The following is a 27,601-nucleotide window of genomic DNA, read 5'->3' as shown; positions in this document are numbered from 1 at the left end:
GATCCCCAAGCCAAAATAATAAAATCACTTAAATTAAACTTTTAATACACAAAATTCAGATTCTAGGCTGACATGCTTTGGCTGTGTGCTAAAAATTAAATGAACAAATACCAAACAAAGCAAAGCTGGCCAAGGCTGTGACTTTTGAAGAATGTCAGCCAATGGTACACACTCTAAATATTCTTTTTGCTTCTCTTGGCCTGAAAATACTTTAGGACAGAAGCTATCGTGCCCACTTTTCATTTAAAAATATTTAGTTTTCGTGTCTTTTCTCGGGTTGTAAACCTTTTGGACCAGTTTTTGTCTATTAGATAAATAATACCCTGTATAATGCATACTGACTAATTAATCATTTGTAACTTCCCAGGTACTGATTACGATGAATGTGATTTGGAGAAATTCTGTTTCCTGTCTGAGGATAAAAAAGGTGCCACATAGATACCAAAGTGGTAATCACCCAATGGTCCCTCTGGGATCAAGGATTTTAACTGACCCAGCCAAAGTTTTTGAACACAACATGTGGTGAGTTACCTTTTGACATCTGATGTTATAGATAGATAGATAGATAGATAGATAGATAGATGAAACATTGGTATATTTTCTTTTTTTCTTTCTTTCTTTTTTTAAGATTTTATTTATTGATTTTACTGAGAGAGAGTGAGATAGAAAGCCCGAGTGTGGGAAGGGGCAGAGGGAGGAGAAGCAGACTCTTTGCTAAGTAGGAAGCTTGATGTGGTGCTCGATCCCAGGTTTCTGGGATCGAGACCTGAGCCAAACACAGATACTTAACCTGTTGAGCCACCTGGGCTCCCCAGCAGTGGTGTATTTTCACTTAAAGCCAAGAAAAGATTTTTAAAGTTGATCAGTGTGGTTGAGGGTCTGAAAGGCAGGGTAACTGATCCTAACTTAATTGTTGCCAATTCTGAATTTCTTTGCAAATAGAATTGATAAAATGACACTTCCCAAGTGCTTTCCACAGCTTTGGGGTTCTTGCAGACCCTCCCTGCTCACCGCTGGTCCTGATTTGCCGGCATATTGTGGGAAGTGAGGCTCTTTTCTAGGTAGAGCCCTCCTCCTGCCCTGCAGGCCCTTCCACCTTTTACAAGTACTTGTCCATCAGCAAATGTGTATTCTGTACCTGCACACCTGCCCTTACTGAGACCAAGGGAAACACACTGGTTTGACCCTATTCTGTGCTTTCAGGAAATCTGTCCTCTATTTGGAAAGGTAGACAATTACAGGAAAAGTTGATAATTAGCAATACATGACAGCAAATTGTAAGGGACCAATGTGTTCTTGTAAGGCATATACAGTGTTTGTCTTATAAGAACAACTCAGCTGTGCAAAAACACTTCTGTTTTGACATAGGAAGATTTTTGTTTCTTTTTTCAGTTTCCATTTTATTGACATATAATTGATATGTAAAGAAAGACTTCTTTAAGTGGAGAAATTGAGATCAGGATAATTTATTCTGTCTCCAATAATACAGTGCCTGACACATAAATATTTGTGAAGTAATGACTTGGATAGTTAAGGCTGGAATAAGGGCATTCTTGGTGGGTAGAAATTCATAACACATAGAGATAAAGAAGTATGAGGCATATGCAGAAGACCGTGAACAGGATATCGCCTAAAATAAAGACTGTCCTAGGAGATTTATAAATGATAAAGTATTGAAATGATATAGGCCAGGTATGGGGGTTGGTGGGGGGGCAAGATTGCATGAATTCTTGAATTCACAGCTGAAGTGGAAGACATTACAGAAGCCCCTGAAGAGACATGACATTATACATGGGCTATTAAGTACTGTGTATGTATTTGGTTAACATTATGCTAACTAGACAGATTAACAGGTAGAACTAGAAGCAGGAAAGTGCCAATGAGAGAGATTTTGAAGGAAGAATAAGTAGAGCTTGGTGCTTTTGTAGAATAAAGGAAAACAAAATATTTGGCTATAAAGTTTTGATCCTCCGCGACTAATAGAAACTTATTAATTAGTCCCACATTATACAATATGTTGCCACTAGCCAGAGGTGGTTATTGAGCACCTGAAACCTGAGTAGTCTGAATTGAGATATGGTGTAACATTTTGAAGACTTAGCACCATCTTCTTGGAAACCTCTGTATCATGAGAGCCAAGTGGAAGAAGAAGCAAATGTGCAGGCTGAACTGTAAAAGAAGAAAGGAGAGGCAGAGGTTCAAGTAAACCACTAGCTTGTGCACCCATGGAAGTCACAGGAGCAGAAATAAAGGAAAGCCAAAGCCAGGGACACTGGTACAAATTGTTGAACTGCATATATACTTTCTAGAACATCCATCACCATCTGATCTCAAGGACCTCCTTTGAGAGACCTACCTTGCTTATACCAAAACATACTTTCGGTCTTTTGCCCTGGACCTGTGACTTTCAAGACTAATTCTGTTTTTATTTGTGGCTGAATATAATACATGTACAATAAATCATCTCTTCTGTCTTAGCTAAAGGGGAAAAAACAGTACAAAAAGAAAAGGTAAAACATATCATTAACATTTTTTTTAAAGTCATTAACATTTTTTATACTGACTTTTGTGTTGATATTATTTTGGAAATATTGAATTAAAATATGTTATTAAAATTTCATTTCTTCTAGCATTTTTAAAGATGGATACTAGAAAATCTTAAATTACATCTGTGGCTGACATTGTACTTTCTTGGACAGTTCCTGAATTAAACTACTTTGCCTGCCATCACCAATATGGACAGTAACAGTAGGTTGTGAGATCATTGCTAGGCAATTAAACCTCCACAGGAACTTCTGGTCCTAGACAAGCTATTCGTCTACCAGTTTTTTATTCTTCATTAGAGTCTAGTGAGTTAGCTGTCTGTGTTCTCTTTTTCTATCTGCTACCACCGACTCTTTTGTTTAAGGTTCCTGCCTACCCATTTAAGTTCTGTTTTGTCATAGGCTCTCAGGGAAGCAAGGGTCCTCTGGGTCAATACCCCTCAAGCACTGTGGGGTAGCTTTGGGATGCTGCACAAGAGTCCCTTGGGCTAGAGGTATGGCCTAGGAATTCGTAATTTGAAAAAGCTCTTCTAGTAATTCTGTTGAGCAACCAGGTTTAGGACTCTTTGATTCAGTCCGGTGGTTTTCAAACTTTTCTTTAGCAGTAGAATTTTTTTCCAAGTGAAGTCCTAACATGGAATCCCAATATTGTGGATTGGGATCTTAATGAAGCACGTAGAGAGGCCCGGGGCATCAACAGCTCCACCTCCCATATCTCCCCTCACCTCCTCAGTGTAGCAGCTTCAAGGATTTTGGGGTTCTGTTGATCAAAGTTTGAAAAACCTTGATCTAGTCTCAGTAGCTATCCTCCTCCACAGCATACCCCCTTAAAGGGTATACAGCCTGTGCCAGGATACTTGTAGTGGACCCTCTCCAGAAGCAGATTCATATCATAATAATAAAATAATTTCCTCCAAATGAAGAGGAGAGTATCTGCCTCCTGTCATCTCCTTAGGTACCTATTGTTTTGTTGTTTTAGTTTTTGTTTTTTAGGGGCCTCGGGGGTTTTGTTTGTTTTTCTTTAAAGTGAAGATTTGTATGTTAATCTGAAAACCAGAATACTGGTTGACTTTTCCCCTTCCTTCAAGTCCAGAGTTCTATCCAAAAGTTCTGACCCTTATTTTCTCCTTTGTATTTAAGAGTAATGTTTCCTCTCTTGTTGAATTTTGATTTTAAAAAGGTGTTTCTAGAAACTACTGTACCTGTCAGTTTTCTCTCAGAGATGTAGAATTATCTACAACTTATTTTTCTGTTTAGTCTCTAGTTTAGTTAGTACTATTTATATATGACCCTCTTTTTAATAAAAAAATGTTTTTGAGGAAAAAATTAAGATACCCATTTTTTATTCAGTTTCTAATATCTTGAGAAAGAGTTGCCCTCCAGATTCTGTATATTTGTGTTACTTGTATTTACATCTCCCTATAGTCTTATTTTTTGATAATTTAGCAAAGTGAATTTCACATAGCATAAAAGTAACTTTTAAAGTGAACAGTTCAGTGGCATTAATTACATTCATGATTTTATCCAACTAGCACCTCTGTCTTGTTCCAAAACATTTCCGTCAACGTAAAGTCCTTTACCCATTAAGTGGTTTATCTTCATACTCCCTTTCCCCAGCCCCTGGCAATCACCAGTCTGTGTTCTAGCTCCATGGATTCACCTCTTCTGGATATTTCATATAAAAGGGATCATACAATATGTGATCTTTTGTGTGTGGCTTCTTCACTTAGCATAATGTCTTGGAGATTCATCCAAGTAGCATGTGTCACTACTTCATTTCTTTTTATGACTGAATAATATCCCATTGTATGTATATACCACAACTGGTTTATCCATTCATCCACTGATGAACATTTGGGCTATTTCCACCTTTTGGCTCTTGTGAATAGAGCTCCTGTGAACATGCATGTTCATGTACTTGTTTGAGTCCTCGTTTTCAGTTCTTTGAGGTATATACCTGGGAGTGGAATTTCAGGGTAATATGATAAATCTGTGTTAATTTTTTGAGGGATTGCCAAGCTGTTTTCCCCAGTGACCGAAACATTTTACATTCTGCTTTAAGTCTTTTGATTATACTTAGCAAAGTTTTTAATTTGGAGGGGAACGGGGTGGGCAGGGCTCTAACTATATCAAGCAAATTCCAGTTACTTGGAAAAATCATTCCTTATTTCACACTGTTCTTGGTTTAAGTGTTTAGTAATTTTTCAGAAGATCTCTGAAATTTATAAGGAAGTAATAAACACATATAATTGTATGACCAAATCAGCTAGGCCAGTGGCTTTCAAGCATTTTAGCATGATCCACAGTAAGAAGTACAGTTTATATAATGGACCAGTACATGTACACATAACATATGTACATATATGAAACAGGAACAAAAGCTTCTTTTATGATTTTACCATGTAAGACATTCACTAATAGTTTCCATTTATTCTTTTCTACTCCATTTCTGTTTCTTTCTCATTTTAAGAATTGGTTAGATTAATGAAATTGACTTCATGACTTACTAAAAGGATCATGACCTTTAGTTTAAAAAATACTGAGCTAAACCATTCTGTATGGATCCAAGATAGGACTTGTATGCTGCAACATAACCTCCTATTATATAACCCATTTAAATAATAGTTTGCAGAATTCCAATAGAGTTTAGTTATCAAGATATCTTTCATATTATATGGTCTGAATTTTCCTTATACATGTATTATCTGATTCCTCTTACCTTGTTTCATACATAGTTCTTGAATACAGTTAAGTAATTTCTTTATTTGTCTCTGTTATAGCATTTGTCATGAGTAGTAGTCTAGATGTTGGGAGCACAGACTGACTGGTTGTCTGACTAGTTGGGAAATTAATCTGTCCCTTGGTTTCTACATCTTTATTTTTATTTATTTATTTTTTGAAAAATTTATTTATCAGAGAGAGCACAAAACTGGAGGAGGGGCAGGCAAGGAACCTGATGCAGGACTTGATCCTAGGAGGCTGAGATCATGACCTGAGCCGATGGCAGATGTTCAACCAACTGAGCCACCCAGGTGTCCTGGTTTCTACACCTCTAAAATGGGATAATAATAGTATTATCTACCTCAAAGGGTTACTGTAATGATTAAATTAATATATATAATATAAAAGTATGCACATAGTAAATAAGCAATACATAAGAATTAATTATATATTATCATTTTCCAACATGTACTTACTTAAGTTACTTATTATATATCTGTTTTATTGTCATTATTGGATTGTATGATCCTTCAGAGTCTTCTTAGTTTATATCTGTTTCATAACTACATTTCCCATATATTACCCACCCAATAAGTATATTTGAATGAGTGAATGAATGTTTACTAGAAGTGTACAGCTAGACCAAGACTTAATATAATGGCTAAATACGGGTTTCAGAATCCAAATAATGTGAATGTAAATCCTGACTCTGTCCCTTTCCAGCTATGTGAACTTGAGCAAGTTCCTTCGTGGGTATTAAAGGCAATAAATGTTTAGGACTCTTAGTCATAGTAAGTGTTCACTGAAATAAGTGTTCTTGTTATTATTAGATGGAGAATTAAAATATATACCAATGAATAAATAAACAGTATAGAGTATGCAAGGTCACACAGTGAAGGAGGTGAAGAACATAGGAATGAGCTTTAGAACAGGAAAAGATTTCTGAGATGAGGTTGTAAGAAAAGTCAGTAAAACTTCATAGAGTGTGGGATTTAACCTGGACTCTGAAGGATGAGGAGTATTTGAATAGTGAAGACTTTTCTAGACAGGTGGCAGCATGAGCATTTGAGAATACACGAGGTATATTCCAAAGCAAGCACATGGACCAGCCCAATTGAAAGAGAGGTTCCTTATTTGGAAAGTGAATGAGTGATGTGACAAAAGAAGTATTTTAGGAAAACTAATCAGGCTCTGTTGTTCAGGATACTTAGAATTAACCGTAATTGAACATGAAGTGGTATCTTTTATCTCCAGCATGTTTTGTATATTGACATATACCCATCACTAGGTTAAATTCTATGGAGGACTTAAGAGAGGAAATGATTACTGCTCCAAAGGAACTCCAGCTCATTTCACTAAGAAACCTGAATCCTCCAGATATGGAAGATGGGGTGAATCTGAAAGACAAAGTGTTCCTTCTCCAAGAAAAGTAATGAGAAATAGTAAAAACAAGAACTCTACCAACAGCAACCACAAAAGTCCATAAACATGGAAAATTACAATCAAGGCAAGAAATTGTAGATTCATGTGTGGCTCAGAGTGACTCCCCTAACCTCATCTTCATCTCTCAGAAGCAGTACCAGGAAAAGGGGGTGAGCCATCCTATCATTACTAATACTCATTAGCAGCCTAGGCAAAGGTTGAGAAAGAACCTGTTGGAAGCCATGAACTCTTGAAAATAAATGCCTTGTCTGTGGCAGCAGAATTTAAGGTCTCAGCAGAGCAAGAAAAGTCCTGCGGTTCCCCATTTTCTAAGGTTCCTTGCTGAATTGAGAGAACTATCTCAAGCCTAAGGAATAGGAATAGGACACGTCTTAACTAGATAAGTGAAACCAAACAAAGGACTTAATGAATCTTTTTTTTTTTTTTTTAAGATTTTATTTATTTGACACAGAGAGAAAGATCACAAGTAGGCAGGGAGGCAGACGAGGGGAGGGGGGAGGCAAGCTCCCTGCTGAGCAGAGACTCCCCATGTGAGGCTCAATCCCAGGACCCTGAGACCATGACCAGAGCTGAAGGCAGAGGCTTAACCCTCTGAGCCACCCAGGCATCCCCAACTTAAATGAATCTTTTAAAAAAAGGGAGAGAGAGAAAGGAAGGAAAGAAGGGAAGTGGGAAGAGGAAAAGAGCAGATTCAGACCTTTATAAAGGTTGTCCACTACCCTGTGGAATCTTCCCTTCTCTTCCACCCTCAGATTATAGGAGAGCGGAGGGGCGCCTGGATAACTCTGTCAGTTACGTGTCTGACGTTGGGTCAGGTCAAGATCTCAGAGCCCTGGGATGGGCCTGCGCGGGGCTCCCACTCAATGAGAAGTCTGTTTGTTCCTCTGCTTCTCCCATCTCTTGTGCTCTCTCTCTCAAATAAATAAAATCTTTCAAAAAAACAAAAAGAATATAGGAAAGTGAAGAAAATACATAATACTGAGCCTTCAAATTAGAGTTTACACTGAAAGATAAACAGGTCTCTGAGAAAGGTTGAGTGTCAAGAAAATTTATCCGCAGAAAAACAAAAGGAAAGAAGGAAGGAGGGAGAAAGAACATAGCATGTATTATAGATTAGTTTGCATTTTCCAATATTTTGTGTAGAGGGAATCACAATATGTATTCTCTTTTTTCCCTCTGGCCTCTTTCACTAAGTGTGATTATTTTGAGATTTATCCATGTTGTTGGATGTGTCAATAATTTGCTAATTTTTATTGTTAATATAAAACTCTTGAGAATATCTAAAAAGCTCTCAAAATTCAGTAAACCAATGGCCCAGTAAAAATGGGCAAAGTATTTGAACAGACGTCACCAAAGAAGATACACAGGTAATAAGTACATGAAGGGATGATCAACATCATTAGTCTTGATGGAAGTGCAAATTAAAGTCACAATGAAATACTACTACAAACTTATTTAGAATAGCTAAAATGCAAAATACTGTACTGACTGTTGGAGAGGATGTAGAAGAACTGGAACTTTCATACACTACCGATGGGAATGTAAAATGGTATAACCGTGTTGGAAAACAGCTTGACAGTTTATTAAAAAAATTAAACATAAGCATGTAATATGATTCAGCCATTCCATTCCTGGATATTTACCCAAGAGAAAAGAAAGCATATGTCCATACAAATATTTATACATGATTATTTATAGGAACTTTATTTTTAATAGCCAAATTTGGAAACAACCCAAATGCCCATGAACAAGTAAATGGACTATCTATATTAGGGAATACTATTCGGTAATACAAAGAAGTGAGCTATTGATAAATACAACAATATGGGTGGATTTAAAAATATGCTGAGTGAAAGAAATTAAAAATAAAGAGTATATGTTATACTTTTAGTACTATATTAGATAATGCAAACTAAAAATAGAGACAGGAAGCAGATCAGTGGTTGTCAGTGGAGTTGGGGGGTAGTGATAAGAAAGGGGAGACTGCAGGGTGCCTGGGTGGCTCAGTCTTTAAGCGTCTGCCTTTGGCTCAGGTCATGATCCCAGGGTCCTGGGATTGAGCCCCACATAGGGCTCCCTCCCTGCTTCTTCCTCTCCCTCTGCCTGCTCCTCTGCCTGCTTGTACTCTCTCTCTCCATCATTTATTTATAAATAAATAAAATAAAAAAAAAAAAAAGAAAAAGAAAGGGGGACTAGAAAGGAGGAATTATAAATATGTACACAGAAAGTTTTGAGGGTGATGGATGTATTCATTATCTTGATTGTGATGATGGTTTCATGAGTGTCTACATATGTCAGAACTTACCAAATTGTGTACTTTAAATATGTCCAGTTTACTGTATGTCATTTATACCTCAATAAAACCATGAAAAATATGGTTACATGCATACATTTGAAAATAATGCACAGTTAATAAAAATAAGAGAGATCCATGTATATTGATATTAAGAGATGGCCATGACATGTTATTAAATCAAAAGAGCAAGTTGCAGCAAGCTATCTTTAGTATGTCTTATTTTTAAGGAATTCTTGTACATGTGCTACATGTATATACAAATCTTTGTTTTTATATGTGTGGAGAAAGTTTGGAAATGTCCACATCATCTTGATAAGTGTTTATCTTAGGAATGGGCAAGAGCATGAGAGAAAGTAGGGATTAAACTTTATATTTTATATGCATTAGTAGGTTTGAATTTTTTTTTAAAGAAGGCCCTCCATGTACCTTTTCTCAACTCACTGTCTACCTGATAAATTCTTTATTCTTTAATAACTGATTACAGCTCTTCGTCTCTCTAACAGTTTTGAGTTCTACCAAATCGTCTTCATCTTAATGTCTCCCAATTCACAGCTCAGTGCCTGAAAGATACAGGTTCTCAATAAATGTTTAATGAGAGAAATGGTATTGGTTTCTTCCGGCAGCTATGATCTCTATTCCATTATATACAGAGATGGGAAGCCATTGTTTCTTTCTGTGTGTCCTTTATAAGTCATTCAGTCCTAAGTAAGAAACTGATATACTAACAAAAATAATCAATGGAAATATTTATTATGGCTGAAAAGGGAAGTGGATAGCCAGGAGTCATTAGTATAAGATAGTGTCGATAGTAGGAAAGATTTAATTGAAATTAAATTATTAGCTGATATACCTATAATAACTGTATTTCATTCATCTGAGACTCACATTTGTTTCACAATTAACATATCTGAAATCGTGATCCATCTTAAAATTGTAATTGGAGTGTTTTTTCCTTTCTTACTGGTACAGAAAATAATGGTATCTTAGATTTGAAGAAATAGGATAATTATAATTTCAAAGCACTTAATTATATACCATTTTGAGAATTATTGTTTTACTAATACAAAAATTGAGAGACACAAAATGATTTTTCATGACCATGTATCAGAGTTAACATATAGAATATTTGTTACATTGTTAGAAAAGCATTTAAGTCTTTTGCTATGTGGATAAATGGACAGTGGACATAGAAAGTTGATCCAGAAGGAAGTACATTAAACATATGCAGAAATAGACAACAGTAAAATGAGTACAAATTAAACAATAAGGTACCTTTTTATATCTATCAAAATAATATAAAAAAAGAAAAAGAGAGGGAGGGCCTGGGTGACTCAGTCAGTTAAACATCCAACTAATATTCTCTCTCCCCCCTCCCTCTACCGCTCCCCTGTTCCCTTTCTCCTTCTCTCTAAATAGAAAGATAAAAGAAGAAAGAAATTTCAAATAACACTCAGTACTGATTAGCATTGTAAATTAATATAACCAGGTTATCTTTATATTTTTTATTTGTCTCATTTGTTCTGTTATTTTCTCTACTAGCTTTTTAGCTATATATCTTTACATTATTTTTACATGTTATTCTAGAAAAATATTTTCAAAATTGTGGTCTCAGAACCCTTTCACTCAAATCTTTGAGGATCTAAATTGTATTTATCTAAATTGTATTTATTGATTTTTCCCATATTAGAAATTAAAACTGAGACATTAAAAATATTTAATTCATTCTAAACCAACAATTATCCATTACATCTCATATAAATTATATATTTTAATGAAAATATCTGTTTCCCAAAAAGAATGGCATTGTTTTTCAGTTTTTTTTTTTTTAAGATTTTATTTATTTATTTCAAAAGAGAGGAAGAAAGAGCACAAGCAGGGGGAACAACAGGCAGAGAGCGAGAATCGGGCTCCCCGCTGAGCAGGGAGCCCAGGACAAGGCTCAGTCCCTGGACTCTGGGATCATGATCCGAGCTGAAGGCAGGTCCTTAATAACCTGCCCAGGTGCCCCATAGTGCCATTGTTTGAAATAATTGCAAGTCTCTTTAATGTCTGACTTTTTTTTTTTTTTTTTTAAAGATTTTATTTATTTGAGAGGGAGAGAGAGCGAGCAAGAGAGCACAGTGTGGGGAAGGGGCAGATGGAGAGGGAGAAGTAGGCTCTCTGCTTCTCAGGCTCTGATGTGGGGCTTGGATCCCAGGACCCTGCAATAATGGACCTGAGCCAAAGGCAGCCACCTAACTGAGCCACCCAGGTGCCCCATCTTTAATCTCTGGCTTAATGGAAAAAGTTAGATTGAAATATCTGTTTCTTCCTTCCATCTGTTGTGATATGTTGTTTAGATTGAATTATGTGAAGAAAATTTGGCCACACACAGATATGCGCTAGTAAAGGAGTTTTTTTGTTATTGTTGTTTGTTTTTTGTTTTAAGATTTTATTTATTTATTTGACAGAGATCACAAGTAGGTGGAGGAGGAGGAAGAAGGCAGAGGCTTAACCCACTGAGCCACCCAGGTGCCCTTAGTAAAGGAGTTTTTTAATAGCATTTTAAGATAATTGTAGGTATATTTCCTGATATTACACTACATCTCAGCAACAGTAGTTTCTTAGTTGTAATATGGAATATGAAATCATATCAATTATATTTCATTTATGTATCTTGTACTTTGGATATTTTACCTCTGCATCATTTAAAAATGTTCATTTTGCTTGGGTAATTTGGAAAAGTTTGATTCCCTCTTTTATGTAAGTCTTTTGAATGTTGACACATTTTATTTACAGTATTTAAAAATCATTTTTGTAATATTACCACTTTTTTCATCAGGAAAATCTGTTAAGTATTGGGAAGCTATCAATTCATGGTGGTGGGCATAACTTTTCAAAATTCTAATTTTTGCTTTAAAACACAAAATTAACTTTGGCAGCAAAAATTGTCATTTATTTTCCTTAAAGTGTAGGCTCATTTCATTTACTTTTTTTTTTTTCGTTTTTGAGAGAGAGAGGACAAGAGGGGCAGAGTGAGAGGGAGACAAAGAATCTTAAGCAGGCTCCGTACCCAGTGCAGAACCCGATGCAGGGCTTAATCCCACAACTCTGAGATATTAACTGAGCCAAAATCAAGAGTTGGACACCTAACCCACTGAGCTACCAGGCACCCCTCATTTTACTTACTTTTGAGATATACCAGATCCCCAAGTCTGAATAGCTATAGTTTGTCTACAGTTGCTCTTTCCTATTTTCTATTTCCTCTTTCCTATTTCCTCTATTCCTATAGTATGGCATATCTGGGGTCTTAATTGAATAATGGAGGTGTTCAGAGAGGCTTCTCCACTCTGGCTTAGCCAGAATTCCATTATCTCCAAGTACTGCACTGCCTATGTCCAGTCAGTTCTCTTTTTGCTACCTTCACTCCCAGAATCCTCTCTGTCCATCAGGACCTGTAGGTTCTGTCTTGTTGGTGAATAGCCAGTGCTAGTTAAGCATTAGGAGAACTCTCCTGCAGACTTTAGGAGCCTGCCCCTCTGTCCAGTCCCCTTTTTTTCAGTATTCTAATGCATAAAGTTTCACACCTCAGGAACTCCGAACCCTGATCTCTGTCTTCTCAAGTCACAAAAGTGCCACTCAGTAAGACATCCACTATTTGCTTGGGCTCTACCTCTGCCCTGCAGTCTAGAACATGATCCTGACAGAAAACCAGGATGAATGTGGTGACTGACCTTTTGTGTTTCTCCTTTAAAGGATCACAGTCCTGCACTGTCTGAAGTGTAATCCAGCATCTAAAAACAATTCCTTCACATATTGTTTTGTTTTATCATTGGTTTTGGTAGGATGGTAAACCCATACTCTGTCATGGCCAAAATTATAAGTCCTGTTCAGCAGTTCTAAGTCATAATTAAGAAGATTTTATAGCTATATAGAAAAATGTTGGTGTATATGTGTGTATACACATACAGGAAAGGAACTTGAAAAATTAAGGACTGTTAATCTGTTAGGATATTTAAATGAAAGGTTAAACTTTTTGTCTTTAAATTTTTCCATTATTATTGTAATTGTAACTATGTAATAAATATGGTTTTGCTATGGAATTAAGGATTATTGAAATAATTTTAAGCTGAAACTAATAGCCTCCACTTCTTTCTTTTACATAAATTGTATTTTTTTAAGATTTTTAAAAAATTTTTTAAAAGGATTTTATTTATGTATTTGATGGTGAGAGAGAGCACAAGCAGGGGAATAGCAGGCAGAAAGAGAGGGAGAAGCAGGCTTCCTGCTAAGCAGGGAACCCCATGCCAGGCTTGATCTCAGGACTCTGGGATCATGACCTTAGCCGAAGGCAGATGCTTAATTGACTGAGCCACCCAGGTGCCCAAAGATTTATTTTTTAGAGAAGAAGAGAGAGAGAACATGAATGAGGGGCAAAAGGAGAGGGAGAGAGAGTCCCAAGCACATTCCATGCTGAGCAAAAAGCCTGATTCAGGGCTCAATCTCATTACCCTGAGATTACAACCTGAGCCGAAACCAGCTAACCAACTGAGCCACCCAGTCATCCCCAAGAATATTTTATTTTTAATTCACGAGTGATCTGAAATTTGTTAAGTTTGTCTTTAAATTTTGTTTTATAGTGATACTCATATATACACAGTAGATGACAGACGGAAAAACATTCTATCCACATAGCTTGCACTGGGCACTTTAGTCTATATATGATTATTAAAAATTACAATAGTAAGTGGTACATTTTGGCAGAATTTTTGGTAGGTATGATCCTCAAAAATGGTAATACCCAAGCTAAACAATTGGGGTGTGTGTGTGTGTGTGTTTTCCAAACTAAACCAGATGCACAATTATTTAGACTGTTACTGCAATCAACTGTGAAAGCAAGGAATCATCATTGAGTTATACTTTACATATACAAGGAATAGGAAATATATATGCACATTCACGAGCTGAGGTCATAAGACTGACAACTACTGCAAAATGACAAGACAAATTCTATCAACCATGTTGTAAAAATTTCTTACGCAAAAATCCTATCTTTTATTTTTGAGATTTCTTTTTCTCAAATTCACGTTTTCAGAAAAAATATTAAGTATATTTTGAATTTTCTGCTTAATTTTTTTTTTAAGAAAACATATTTTCTTTTTTATTGTAAGTATTGCTGGATTTTCTGTTAAGAAGGATGACGTAAAGGCGCCTGGGTGGCTCAGTTGGTTAAGCCACTGCCTTCGGCTCAGGTCATGATCCTGGAGTGCTGGGATCAAGTCCCACATTGGGCTCCCAGCTCTTCAGGGAGGCTGCTTCTCCCTCTGACCTTCTCCCCTCTCATGCTCTCTCTCACTCGCGTGCTTTCTCTAAAATAAATTTTTAAAAATTTTAAAGGTTTTATTTATTTATTTATTTAACAGACAGAGATCACAAGTAGGCAGAGAGGCAGGCAGAGAGAGAGAGGAGGAAGCAGATTCCCTGCTAAGCAGAGATCCCAATTCAGGGCTTGATCCCAGGACTCTGGGATCATGACCGGAGCCGAAGGCAGAGACTTTAACCCACTGAGCCACCCAAGTGCCCCAGAAAATAAGTAAAATCTTTAAAAAAAAAAAAAAAAGGATGACATAAAAATTTTATTGGGGCACCTGGGTGGCTCAGTGGGTTAAAGCCTCTGCCTTCAGCTCAGGTCATGATCCCAGGGTCCTGGGATCAAGCCCCATATCCGGCTCTCTGCTCCTCGGAAAGCCTGCTTTCTCCTCTCTCTCTGCCTGCTTGTGATCTCTGTCAGTCAAATAAATAAATAAAATCTTTTAAAAAAAAATTTTATTGACCATTGTTATATATCTTAAACATATAGTTTTTTTGTAACTATGTATATTTTTAAGTTACCTCTACTTGAGGGGTTCTTGGGTGACTCAGTTGATGAAGCATCTGACTCTTGATTTGGCTTAGGTCATGATCTCAGGGTTGTGAAATCAAGCCCTGCATTGGGCTCCACTCTGGGCGTAAAGCCTGCTTAAGATTCTCTCCCTCTCCCCCTGCCCCCTCCCCACCCACCAAAAAAAAATTACCTCTGATTGAAGCAGCTTTATAATATTAAGGAAATTTTAAGACTATTACATTTTAATTCCACTATTCTAATGTACTTGTTTTTATTTCACCCAATGTCTCTATAATTTTATTTAGTTGTGATTATAATACATATACAATTTTGGGAACTGCTGTTTTAACCTCATAAACATTTTTCCATGTTGCCACATAAACTTCCTATTATCATTTTAAGTATCTGCATAATATTCCTTTAAGTTACCGTAATTTTTTCATTACCCTATCACTGAGATTGCTTCCACATTTTTGCTATTATATTTGGTATTCTAGCAAATATCATTTTACAGGTACTTTTCTATACAGAAATTCTCTGTTCTTTTGAGTTACTTTATTACAATAATTTCCTAGAAGCACAACTCATAGGTCAAACAGTATGAACCATTTTTTCCTTTGGTGGTAATGGCAATGGTTGTTAAATACGTGATTATTTCTGTTGGTTATTTGTCTCTGTGCTTAAATTCTATTGAAATTGTATTTATTACTTATAAGCCCAAATGATTCTTATTGCTGTCTGTTGGGTTTTTGTGTATGTGAATCAGACTCTTCTAATATAAAAAAATGCCATAAAGCAGCAGGTCTGAAGGAAGTCCCCATAAATACAGTAGGAACGTTTTATAGATTTCTGTGGGGATTCTGTAACTATACAGTGGAAAATCTGTTCTTCAGGGGCTTAGGATATAATATTCCCCTCACTTAGCAGTTAAGAAAATGAAGTAATATAAAGAACAGTGTAAGGAAGTTACAGCAATTTAAGAAATAACTAAATCTATTAAATACTCAGGAAGAAGCAAGTTAAACTAAACATTAAAACAAATGCTTAAAGCTAAAGACCATATATACCCTTATTGTCTCAAAGCTTGATTTTTTTTTTTTATACAGGGAAATGGATTGTTCTGTTTTCTTTCTTATATGCTGTAGAAATTTATAGATGAGAAACTTGTACCCAGCCTTGGAAATCCTATTTTTTTAATAAACTACTTGTTGCCTTTAATACCATAACTATCATTTAATAATACCCTATGTATTCATATATATAAATTATAAAATATAATTGTCAGGTCCAAGTTACATATGTTATTGCTCACATATCTTAAAATAAGTCAAAACAAAAATCTGTGTGTGTGTGTTTTTAAGAGTTCATTTACTTTTTTTTTTTTTAATTTTACTTATTTATTTGATAGAGATCACAAGTAGGCAGAGAGGCAGGTAGAGAGGAGGAAGCAGGCTACCTGCTGAGCAGAGAGCCCGATAAGGGGCTTGATTCTAGGACCCTGAGATCATGACCTGAGCCGAAGGCAGAGGCTTTAACCCACTGAGCCACCCAGGTGCCCCAATTTTGATCCTTCTTAAAAGAAAGCAATTTCTCACCTTTTGGTGGTGTATTTATAGCCAGGCCACTGGAATACGCCCTTTTATATCCTGGTTGCATAAACATGACTTAAAATAGTATGGAGCTTATCATCATTTCACCCAGAGCAACTCCTTATTCTGTCTTGGTTACCCACCACACACACACACACACACACACACACACACACACACACTTTCCTTGAAATCCATTTTAAGACCTTAGACTTGTTCTTGATTCTATTCTTCTTTCTCTCTCCCTCCAGCTAGTTAACTTCCAGGTCACAGATACAATTTTTGTCACAGTGGCTCCCCGTGTCTCTGTTTGCCGTTGCCACCATCTTAGTCCTGGGACTCATTACTCCTAGACCACTGCAATAGGCTTCTCATTGGTCTCCCTTCCACGAGTCCCTCCCACTTCATTTTATCTCATACATTACTAAACTGTTCATACTTAAGATCCTTTGAAATCTAACCATTACCCAGCTGTCAGCTTCCTAATGAAACATACAAATTGCCCACCTCCTTTCTCCCTAAGATGAGTCCAAACTTACCTCCCTCTCAAGCCTTCCTGTCTGCCCCACGCTAACATTAATTGGCTATGTTTGCATACATTAGATGCTAATCAAGTAGGCTGTATTGTATTGTCATTTACATATTATCATTGATAATATTAGTGTATTATCATTACATTGTTAATCTGCCTGCATCAGGATCATATAAAACCCATTATGGACAGGGATAAAGTCTTAAATCTCTCAGGATCCCCCACTGTCATAGTAGACAGTAATAAACTACTGGTCGAGAAGATAGACTTTGAAGTGAAACAAACCTGGGTTTGAATTCTGGTTCTGTCACTTAAAGCTCTATGACCTCGAGTAAGTTACTAAATTTCTGTTTCCTGTTATGAAAATGAGCATGATTATAACCCCCTCATAGGGTTTTTGAAAGGATTAAGTAAGATATATATGTGTGTAATATGGAAGGTCAATGCCTAGCAACAAAATAAATAATAGTAGTAATTATCATTATAACAATTATGATCATCCTAAGTGCTCAATTAATGTTTTTTAGCCACCATTATGAGGCATGTCAAGAATTTGGTATTTCACCCTTTTTCATCAGTGAGATAGCTACAAATATATGAAGATAACAATGGGAGTGATTTTTCTTACAGTTATCAATAGGATATGTGGAGCTTGAATTTTGGATATGTGGCTTCTTTGTTGTTTAGAAAAATAGTTTATTCCAGGAAATTACATCACTCATTTGTAACCTTACTATTGCAAAAAAAGAAATACAAATTTTGTAAAAACAAACCCCAAGAAACCCCACCTTTTTTGTATAAAGATGTTGCTTGAAAACATTTTAGCAGCAGAAAATAATATCTCCTCGCATAGGAATATAAATTCTGAAACTGAAAATACTTTTAGAAAGTGCCAGATCTTGGAAAGTTGACCTTCTTATATACTATATCAACTATTCTATCATTTAAATGTTAAAGAATCCATTTACAGAAATTAAGATGACCAGTGAGAAAAATCTAAAGTTACTTAAAAAACTGAGGATACCAAAGAAATAATCCAGTCAATAAGTGGGCAGAAGACATGAGCAGACACTTCTCCAAAGACATACAAATGGCTTACAGACACATGAAAAAATGTTCAGCATCACTAGCCATCAGGGAAATACAAATCAAAACCACAATGAGATACCACCTTACACCAGTTAGAATGGCAAAAATGAACAAGACAGGAAACAGCAAATGTTGGCAAGGATGTGGAGAAAGGGGAACCCTCTTACACTGTTGGTGGAAATGCAAGCTATACTGCCACTCTGGAAAACAGTATGGAAAGACATTAAAAATAGAGATACCCCAATTTAAAAAAAATCAACAACAACAATAATAAAAGAGCTACCTACCCTATAACCCAGGAATTGTACTACTAGGGATTTATCCCAAAGATACAGATGTAGTAAAAAGAAGGGGTACATGCATCCCAATTTTCATAGCAGCAATGTCCATAATAGCCAAACTGTGGAAGGAGCTGAGATGTCCTTCAACAGATGAAATGAATAAAGATGATGTTGTTCATATATACGATGGAATATTACTCAGCCATCAGAAAGGATGAATACCCACCATTTGCATCATCATGGTTGGAACTGGAAGGGATTATGCTAAGTGAAGTAAGTCAAGCAGAGAAGGACAATTACGTAATGGTTTCACTCAAATGTGGACCGTATGGAGTAGCACAGAGAACAATAGGGGAAGGGAGGGAAAACTGAATGGGAAGAAATCAGAGAAAGATGCAAACCATGAAAGACCCTGGACTCCAGGAAACAAACTGAGGGTTTTGGAGGGAAAGGGATGGGGGAATGGGGTAACTAGGTGATGGGTATTAAAGAGGGCACATGTTGTAATGGGCACTAGGCATTATAAGAATCATTGAACACGCCATCAAAAACTAATGATGTACTATATGTTGGCTAACTGAACATAATAAAAAAATGAGGGTAATACAAAATAATTTTAAACTTTCATCTCTATGATAGTGAAGTATTAGAATATAAGTATTATAAGAGGAGATTTTAAAACTATTAAAAAGAATGGTGTATTCATAAACGAACAAAAAGGCAAATAAATATAGCCTTAGAGTAAAATACAGCAAACCATACTAGCACCCAAATAATCACACACCGTAGTACTCCTGGGACGTGGCTTCAGCAGTCATTTCCAAAAGGTGGTTGGACTTGCAGCCCAGTCATATTTTAACAGAAGATCTGTATGAGTTATATGGTTGTACCAGCACCACCAGAAGAAACATCTGACACAAAATATATTCATTCAACATGGAATTAGTCTGTATCATTTGCCTTTGATTATTCTAGAAAGAAAGATGTATCCCTTGTCACGCTTTTTCTTCCTTCAGTTATGAGGCAGTATTACAACCTTTTCATTTTTTGGTAGGGATCACATGCAATGGTCTGAAGAAGAAGAAGCAGCAGCTGGGAAAAAAGTAGAGGAAAACTCAGCTGTGCGAGTCCTTCTGGAAGAACAAGGTAGGCAACTACATGTTGTAGCTCCTGGAGCTTGGTTCTTCTGTTTGGCCTTCCAATGATTCAGTTCACACGTTCTCTTCCTAATTGTGTCATTACTTTGGAGTATTCTTTGCTTCTACCTGTGCCAATCCACTTGCTCCATTTGGGAGAATTCCATTATTCTAGTGTAGTGGGACCAAAGTTAGTGAAATAAGTTACAGATGACTCTTTAGTTGCTTTTTTGGTAATCATGGTATTACCTTTTTTTGGGAGATACACACAAGGAAATTTAAAAATTTTCCTCTTGCTATACATCTTTTAGTCTGCTGTTGTGCGTTATACTGGCAAGGAGTGTTTAACAAATTCAGAAACTTAGAGCAAAAATGGCAAAGTCATATCAAAATGTTGTGGCCCTTTAGGATAAACCTCAAGTTTCATAAGGATTCAAAGTACTTTTCTTAAAGGCCTTTCGATACTCTGGGTTTAATTGAGGTAAGACCATGCCAACCTTCAAAGCTGGCTTCTGAAGAAATGGGCTAATGCTACTATCACACACACACACACAACCCAAAAAAAACAAGCTTTGGTAAAGATGTAGAGAAATGAACCCTTTGGCACTGCGGACTTGGTAAACTTGTAAAATGATGTAACCTCTATGGAAAACAGTATGGAAGTGCCTCAGAAAATTAAAAATGGAGCTACCATATGATCTAGCAATCCCACCTCTAGATATAGAGCCAAAAGGGTTGAAAACAGTCTTAAAGATGTATTCACACACATGTCCATAGCAGCACTAGTCACAATAGGCAGAAGGTAGAAACAACCCAGATATTCTTTCACAGATAAATGGATAAATGAAATATGGTATATATGGACAATGGAGTATTAGCCTTAAAGAGGAAGAAAATCCTGTCATATTCCACAACATGGATGAACCTTGAGAATATCATGCTAAATGAAATAAGCCAGTCACAAACAAGACAAAAACTATACAATTCTACTTATATGAGGTATCTAAAGTAGTCAAATTCATAGGAACAGAAAGTAGAGTGGTGGTTACCAGGGGCTGCAGGGAGGAGGAAACACAGTTGTTGTTTAACAGAGAGAGAGTTTCAGATTTGCAAGATGCAAAAGTTCTGGACGTCTGTTTCACAACAAAGTGAATATACTTAACACTACTGGACTGTACACTAAAAAATGGTTAGGATGGCAAATTTTATGTGTTTTTTTACCACATTTTTTCTTTTAAAGCATGCTAAGAAAAATCTGGTCTGTGTCCTTCTCACTGCCACAGCTAGGAATCCAGGTACACTTTGACCAACATGTACACTCTTGAGATAAGCTTTTCTACCTTGTTTCTCTTAAAATGATTTCTTCCTTAAAACAGATTGGTTCTTTTTTCTTTAAAAAAAGAAAAAAAAAGGTTACTAAAGTACCAAACACAGAGAAGTTTTCACAACTCCTAAATGAATTGTCACAAAACTCGATAAATTTTCCCCACATCCATATCAAGAAACTGAATATTACTATTAACCCAGAAACTTCCTCATTTTCTGTCCCAACAACAGTACTTCCTCCAACCCCTCTGACCCCATGAAGAGCAAGTATTATTCTGGCTTCTAATACCCTAGGTTAGCTTTACCAGAACAGCTTGGTTCTGGTCATCATAATTTCTTCATCACTCTTGTAGCAATATCAGTCTACTTAGTAGATAGAGCGAGTGTCCAAAAACTATGGCCAGGAGCCAAATCCAGCCGACTGCCTGTTTTTATAAAGTTTCTTTGGAACACAGACGTACTCATTTGTGTACATATTGTCTGTGGCTGCTTTTGAGCTCTATCTACACAGTTGAGTAGTGATTAACAGACCATACATAGCCCACAAAGACTACTCACTATCTGGCCATTTACAGAAAAGTTTGCCAACCCCTGCAATAGAATTTTGTTTCCAGATTGATCCTGTGTTCTGAAACGCCCCTGGGGAAGATGTTTGAAATCTTCTGTGCAAGCCCAACATAGTGCAAATCTCTAATCTCACTGATGGACTGAAGTCATATGGTTGTGGCTAAGGTTTGCAAGCAGAGGTAGCTGTGGACACTGAGCTAAGGGGAGCTTTTCCTTAGGTAGAGAAGCTCTTAGGTAGCGAAGGGGGCACTTCTGCCCTACCTTATCCTCTGCCACCATTGAGGACTTACTTTATCCTCTGGCATTGTTTGCTTTTCATTAGAGCTAGTTCTCCTGCCTCATCTTAAGCATGAATGTATCCTGGAGGGTGGACAGGAAAGAAAAGCACCTGAGCCACAATGGAGCCATTCTATTTTTATGAGCTCCCTCCATGCAGTTCCAGAGTGGGATATGGCCAGGCAGTGTTGGCGCTGGATTGAAGGGTACATACCAGTGGCTGTTCTGCTTACAAATCAGCCAACATTGCATTCCTTTGCAGGAACTCTGTCACACTGTTTCTGAGGAAGTATAATTTTGCTTCTTTGCCAGCAGCTGCACAGACATATTTTCCACATTACTCAAGCTTCTGCTAGTTGGCCACCTGGATGTGACAGAAAGCATCAAGCCTAAACAGAATTAAAAGTTATCAGTCATCTTAATTCATTTCCAGGAAGTTAAGAACTATCTCCAGTATATTTCCTGATATGAAAAACCAAGGATTTTTTCATGCTGTCTTGAATATTTGTTTAGGACATAAATAGATGAGCAGTGCTGATAATGTTCCCTTAAAGTGCTCTGTACTGTACGAGGCTGCCTATTTTGGCCTATTTATGTTAACAATGAACTTGAGTGAAGCTAATGAGAAGGTTATTTTAGAGCCTTGGAAACTGCAGTAAAGGAAAATGACAGTTCCCACAGAACTATAGTGTGACTGAAATAGAAAGGTGGTGACTGGCCTCTCTCTACAGAAGCAGGAAAAGCAGGCTGGAGAGGACTGATGATACTGCTTTGAAGCATTTGGTTTGCTTATTAGCATGTCCAGTCACTTTTTGAAGCAAGTTTTCTGGCTGCCGTGGAGACACGGAACTAAAGACGACATTTTAAAATGGCTCAAAGTGATGCAGGATTCTGCTGGGCCCCACCCCGCCCTGGAGCATGACTCAGGTGCAGTGAACTTCACACATGTCAGGAAACCGGCACAAGGAGAGGACCCCACTGTGCCGGTGACTTTGTGATCACATGTCAGCGAGGGTGCTGTGAGGATGGCAGAGAAAGGGAACTTTTGTTCTGAGGAACTATATTGAGTGACAGGATGTAACTAAGAGTAAATACCTTCCCAGCCACCCTGCCTGGCTCCTCCATTCATCGGAGACCTGATGGGCAGCAGAAGCCCTGGGCGAGGCCTCCTGTTTGATATTTAGCATCTCTGATGAATACAGGTCAAGGTGAATGGATCCGGTTAAAAGCTCAACTAGCAAACTTTGTGAAAACCCAAAGGAGGCTCTGACCCTGTTCTTATTCTGTGCCTTTTAGGAACCACCATCTCTTCTTATCCGGGAGAGTCCTCAGTCTTTGAAAGAGCACATTTTCTCCCATCACAGAGCTTTCTATTTGCAGACATATAGCATAAACACTGTCTATTGATCTTATTTCACTGATTTTAATGCCCCTGGGAGGAAATACTGGTGGTTCAGCTATGCTAGCCTCCTCTCTAGCGTACTCCTTTTGGTCTCTGTGTGTGTCACTCTCTCCTGTCGCTCCCATTTCTCATTTCTCACCTATTGTCTCAGATGTTGTGAGAACTGAAGTCAGGAAATACCCACACAGTTCTGAAAATAAGAGCTTAAGCATCACCAATATTGCAGTGTTCTAATGTGAGATAGTTGACATTTCATTCCTGTGATTAAAATGTATAACATCCAAGCTCTCGTGAGCAATTTTTCTTTCACTTAGATGCCCAAATTAATCATTTTAATTCCACATTTCCTTTTGGTAATTTCCTTTAAATTTTATGATAGCTCATATTTCTTTTAAAAGCGGGTTAATTCAGAGAAATAAGGAAAATACATTTGGCAGTTTTGAGTTAACATGATTATATTTTATAATTTCCTAAAAACATCTCCAGTGTGTTATAGCTCAGCTGGTTATTTAGAAAATGTAATGAGTTTTTAAAACTCAGTAACAAAAGCAGCTGCTAATTTTTTTTTCCACTTTACTTTAAAATATTCTTGCAAATACTTACCTATCTAGAGTGAGTTGTCTGTGTCCAGCAAAGTCGTAAAAGAATTCCACCGTACCTTACCTTGTGAATTCCTTTACCACTTGAAAGTGTCCTATGTAAAAAAAAAAAAAAAAAAAAATAGAGTAGTTGAAAGTTTTGTACACTAATAAATTTAGAGTACTTGTTTTTAAGTCAGCTTTGATTGTTTAAAATTTCATGCAATACTGTTAGAAATATACTATTCACAGGGCACCTGGCTGATTCAGTGAGGCATGTGACTCTTGATTTCAGGGTTGAAAGTTGGGTGCCCCATGATTGAGCCCCATGTTGGGTGTAGAGATTACTAAAAAATAAAATCTTAAATTATATACATATCACACACACACACACACACATATATACACTTTTCATAAGAGCTTTCTTTTATAAAAGGTTTTATTTAATTATTTACTTTAGAGAGATTGAGAACATCTGCTTACACAAGAGTGAGCAGGGGGATGGGGGGGGAGGGAGGGGAAGGAATGTCAAATAGACTAAACGGGCTAGGCCCTGGCAGGAGTCTGGCAGAGGGCTTGATCTCATGGCCCCGAGATCATGATCCACACCAGAACCAACTACTCAGGTGCCCCAAGAGTTTTTTCTTAAGTATAGACAATGAACTTTCATCAGTGATACGTGGAAATTTCTAACTTTGAGAGTTATCTGATGTAATTGATGTGCAAAAATAACTCTAAATAGCTTTTTGTTACATTGTAACAGGATAATTTTTCATAATTAATATTAATCATATATATGGCAGATACATAAATGGTTTGGTTCTATTTCTTAGTTATGATATTCAGTGTGATTCAGGGTGAATTCTGAATATTTAAGTATAGTTAATATGTCACATTCCCTCTTCCCCTCAGCAGTATTGAATTTAATCAGTGAATAATTGAGAATTTGCTTCATCTGTCGTTAAACACATCACTACAACCCTTTTACTGCCATTGGCAAAAACCAATTAACTCTGAATCCACAGCCTAGGAAAATGAAAGGAAAAAACTTTCTCCAAGAAAAATTGATCATTGATACACCTGTTTAGAAAATCAGCTGGACTTTTGCATCAACATGGATGGGTCTGGAGGATATTATGCTAAGTGAAATAAGTCGAGCAGAGAAAGTCAATTATCATATGGTTTCACTTGCTTGTGGAACATAAGGAATAGCATAGAGGGCGTTAGGAGAAGAAAGGGAAAAATGAAGGGGGGGAGTCAGAGGGGGAGACGAACCATGAGAGACTGTGGACTCTGGGAATCAAATTAAGGGTTTTGGAGGGGAGAGGGCTGGGAGAATGGGTAAGCCTGGTGATGGGTATTAAGGAGGGCATGGATTGCATGGAGCACTGGGTGTTATATGTAAACAATGAATCTTGGAACACTACATCAAAAACTAATGACATACTGTATGGTGACTAACATAACATAATAAAAATAATAATTTAAAAAGGTAAGAAAATCAGTCACTTGCTAAAGAAAAAAAATATCGGTTGGGAGTTCCCGGCTTGCTCAGTCCAGTAAAGCATGTGACTCTTGATCACAGGATCATGAATTTGAGCTCCATGTTGAGGGTAGAGTTTACTTTAAAATAAGTAAGTAAATAAATAAATAAATAAATAAATAGAAAATCTTTCGGACAAGATTAACACAGGGCAGATTTGTCCACAGTATATTCAACTTTTTGGCCTGAACTTGAAATGAGTTAACAGCAGGTCAAAACTAAAATTTTCACTCATGTTCAGGAGAATAGCTCTTCCACTTCCCGTTATCACAGACACCTTTAAAGTTCAGGAAATTAATTCATATGCTGAAGGTGTTTACATTGTCTCATAACCATAATTGTGAGTCTGATTGAGCTTCTGTGGCATCTCAGAAGCTGTCACATCTTACTGGGAACTATGAGCTGCCAGCATTGATTGAGATAACTGCTGAGAGCACAACTTTAAAAGCAAAGAACAAAAAAGTTCCAGCCCTTTAGCCTTCACCCCAACCTATGCTGGGTGCTGTTTCTGTTTTGTATCTATCCCACAAGCCAGTCTGTTCTCATAGAGCATTTTATGTTTCCCCATCGCTCATCATAATTTCATCATATAATCTTGCATAGCTTATATTTTTTATAAGTCAAATGGTGTTTAATTAATTCTGCATTTTTGATCTGTTTTTATGAAGGTTCCCTTCAATCAGCATTATTTTTACAGTTCAGTCATACTGATTATGTCATACTGGAGTTTTAATTTCAGTTTGATGCTTCATAATGAAAGTACAAAATAAAAAAAAAAACAGGTTATTTTCAGGGATATTTTGAAGAGGTTTAATATTGATTTTGTGTTAGGTTGGCAATGTAGTGTGATGGTTTAGAGCATGAGCTTTATTTATTTAGTTTTTTTAAGTTTATTTATTTATTTTTTTGGGGTGAAGGGGTTCACCTCCAGTGAGGGGTTCGAACTCAAAACCCTAAGATTAAGAGTCATATGCTTTTCTGACTAAGCCAGCTAGGTACTCCAAAAACATGAGTTTTTAAGTCCAATAGATCCAGTTCCTGGCTCTAGCTGGGTGACCTTGGGAAATTTTCTGTCTCCTCTGACCTTGAACTTCTTTGTCTGTAAATTGGAATAGTAATTTGTCTGAGAGAGATTATTAGGATTAAATGGGGAAAAAATCCAAGTAAAGCATTTGACATAGTACCTGGTACATAATGAACAAAATATGTGTTATTGTTGTTATTGGTATAATGATTGTGTTTTTTTGTTTGTTTGTTTCTCTTAATTCCTGAAGTTTGGGAAATACTTGGAAAAGGCTTGGAAGTATACATGTTAGCAGCCCTTGACTGTGGTCTTCCCATAGTAATCAGATCCTTTTTAAAGATTGCATAGTCTAGGGTTGAATCTAGATGCTTGATATATTTGGAATCTGAGCCAGATTCCAGTCACCTTGCTGCACATTCACCTTCTTTACAAGCTGGAAATATTAAAATGTAGTAATACAGGCTCATACTTAAGATCATAGTCTGAGCCAAGATTTTGTAGTTTGTAGAACTGACACTGTTTAATGTTCTCCATAAATTCATGGGGTTTAATAAGGTACATAGACTTCTTAGACATTGAACCTAGAGATACCCTAATTCAACCTCTCATCAAATGAGGAAACTCCATAGGCAAGTTAGATGACGCATTCAACTAAGATTCTGTTTTTTTTTTTTTTTTTTTTTTTTTTTTAAAGATTTTATTTATTTATTTGACAGGGAGAAATCACAAGTAGGCAGAGAGACAGGCAGAGAGAGAGAGAGAGAGGAGGAAGCAGGCTCCCTGCTGAGCAGAGAGCCTGATGCGGGACTCGATCCCAGGACCCTGAGATCATGACCTGAGCCGAAGGCAGCGGCTTAACCACTGAGCCACCCAGGCGCCCTAAGATTCTGTTTTTATGTGTAAGATGCAGTGAACCTTTCTAAAAGAACGAACTACCTAACAATCATTACATTGTTACTGTTGCTCTAAATTTTCGTCTGATTATTATAAATCAGCATAAAATAAATTTTAGAGTTGCGGTGTATAGACGAGTCTGTGTGAATGTTTTCTGTTAATATCATTATCCTTTAAATTTTAATTGCTATGGAAGATTATTGTGTTTTGACCTGCATGGCTTGCTTGGTCATTCCTATGTTGAGTATTTAAGTTTTCCTCCCACTTCTTTCTATTTTAAATGGCACTGCTATGAACATCTTTTCTTTCAAGTGCGGTCCTGCTATTTAGCGCCCCCCCCCCCCCACCGCAGTTAATTCCTAGGGGAATATTTCCACAAATTAATCAAGGTGTAATACTACATGCTAGTTACTGATAGGTTCAAATTCACTTCACAGTAGCTTGGTATTGAAACTCAGATACTAGAGATTTGACTAATGGTAGTTCTTCTTAGGTGGT

General features: G+C 36.9%; 1 protein-coding gene across 5 annotated transcripts in view; it reads left to right on the top strand.

The window, feature by feature from the left end:
• METTL8 (methyltransferase 8, tRNA N3-cytidine) overlaps positions 1-27,601 on the top strand; it is an 85,853-nt gene that overhangs the window by 39,804 nt on the left and 18,448 nt on the right. For 4 of the 5 annotated variants that reach the window (XM_059394153.1, XM_059394151.1, XM_059394152.1 and 1 more), the window contains 2 exons: positions 368-522; positions 19,412-19,503. In XM_059394153.1, the coding sequence (XP_059250136.1) occupies positions 368-522; positions 19,412-19,503 (247 nt within the window). The remainder of the gene's footprint in view (positions 1-367; positions 523-19,411; positions 19,504-27,601) is intronic. The other variant, XM_059394154.1, reaches the window with a different exon arrangement.

This window comes from Mustela nigripes, chromosome 3, assembly GCF_022355385.1.
Source record: "Mustela nigripes isolate SB6536 chromosome 3, MUSNIG.SB6536, whole genome shotgun sequence".
NCBI lineage: Eukaryota > Metazoa > Chordata > Mammalia > Carnivora > Mustelidae > Mustela > Mustela nigripes.
Note: the sequence above shows the minus strand (reverse complement) of the source record. Positions and strands in the feature narration are given on the sequence as shown.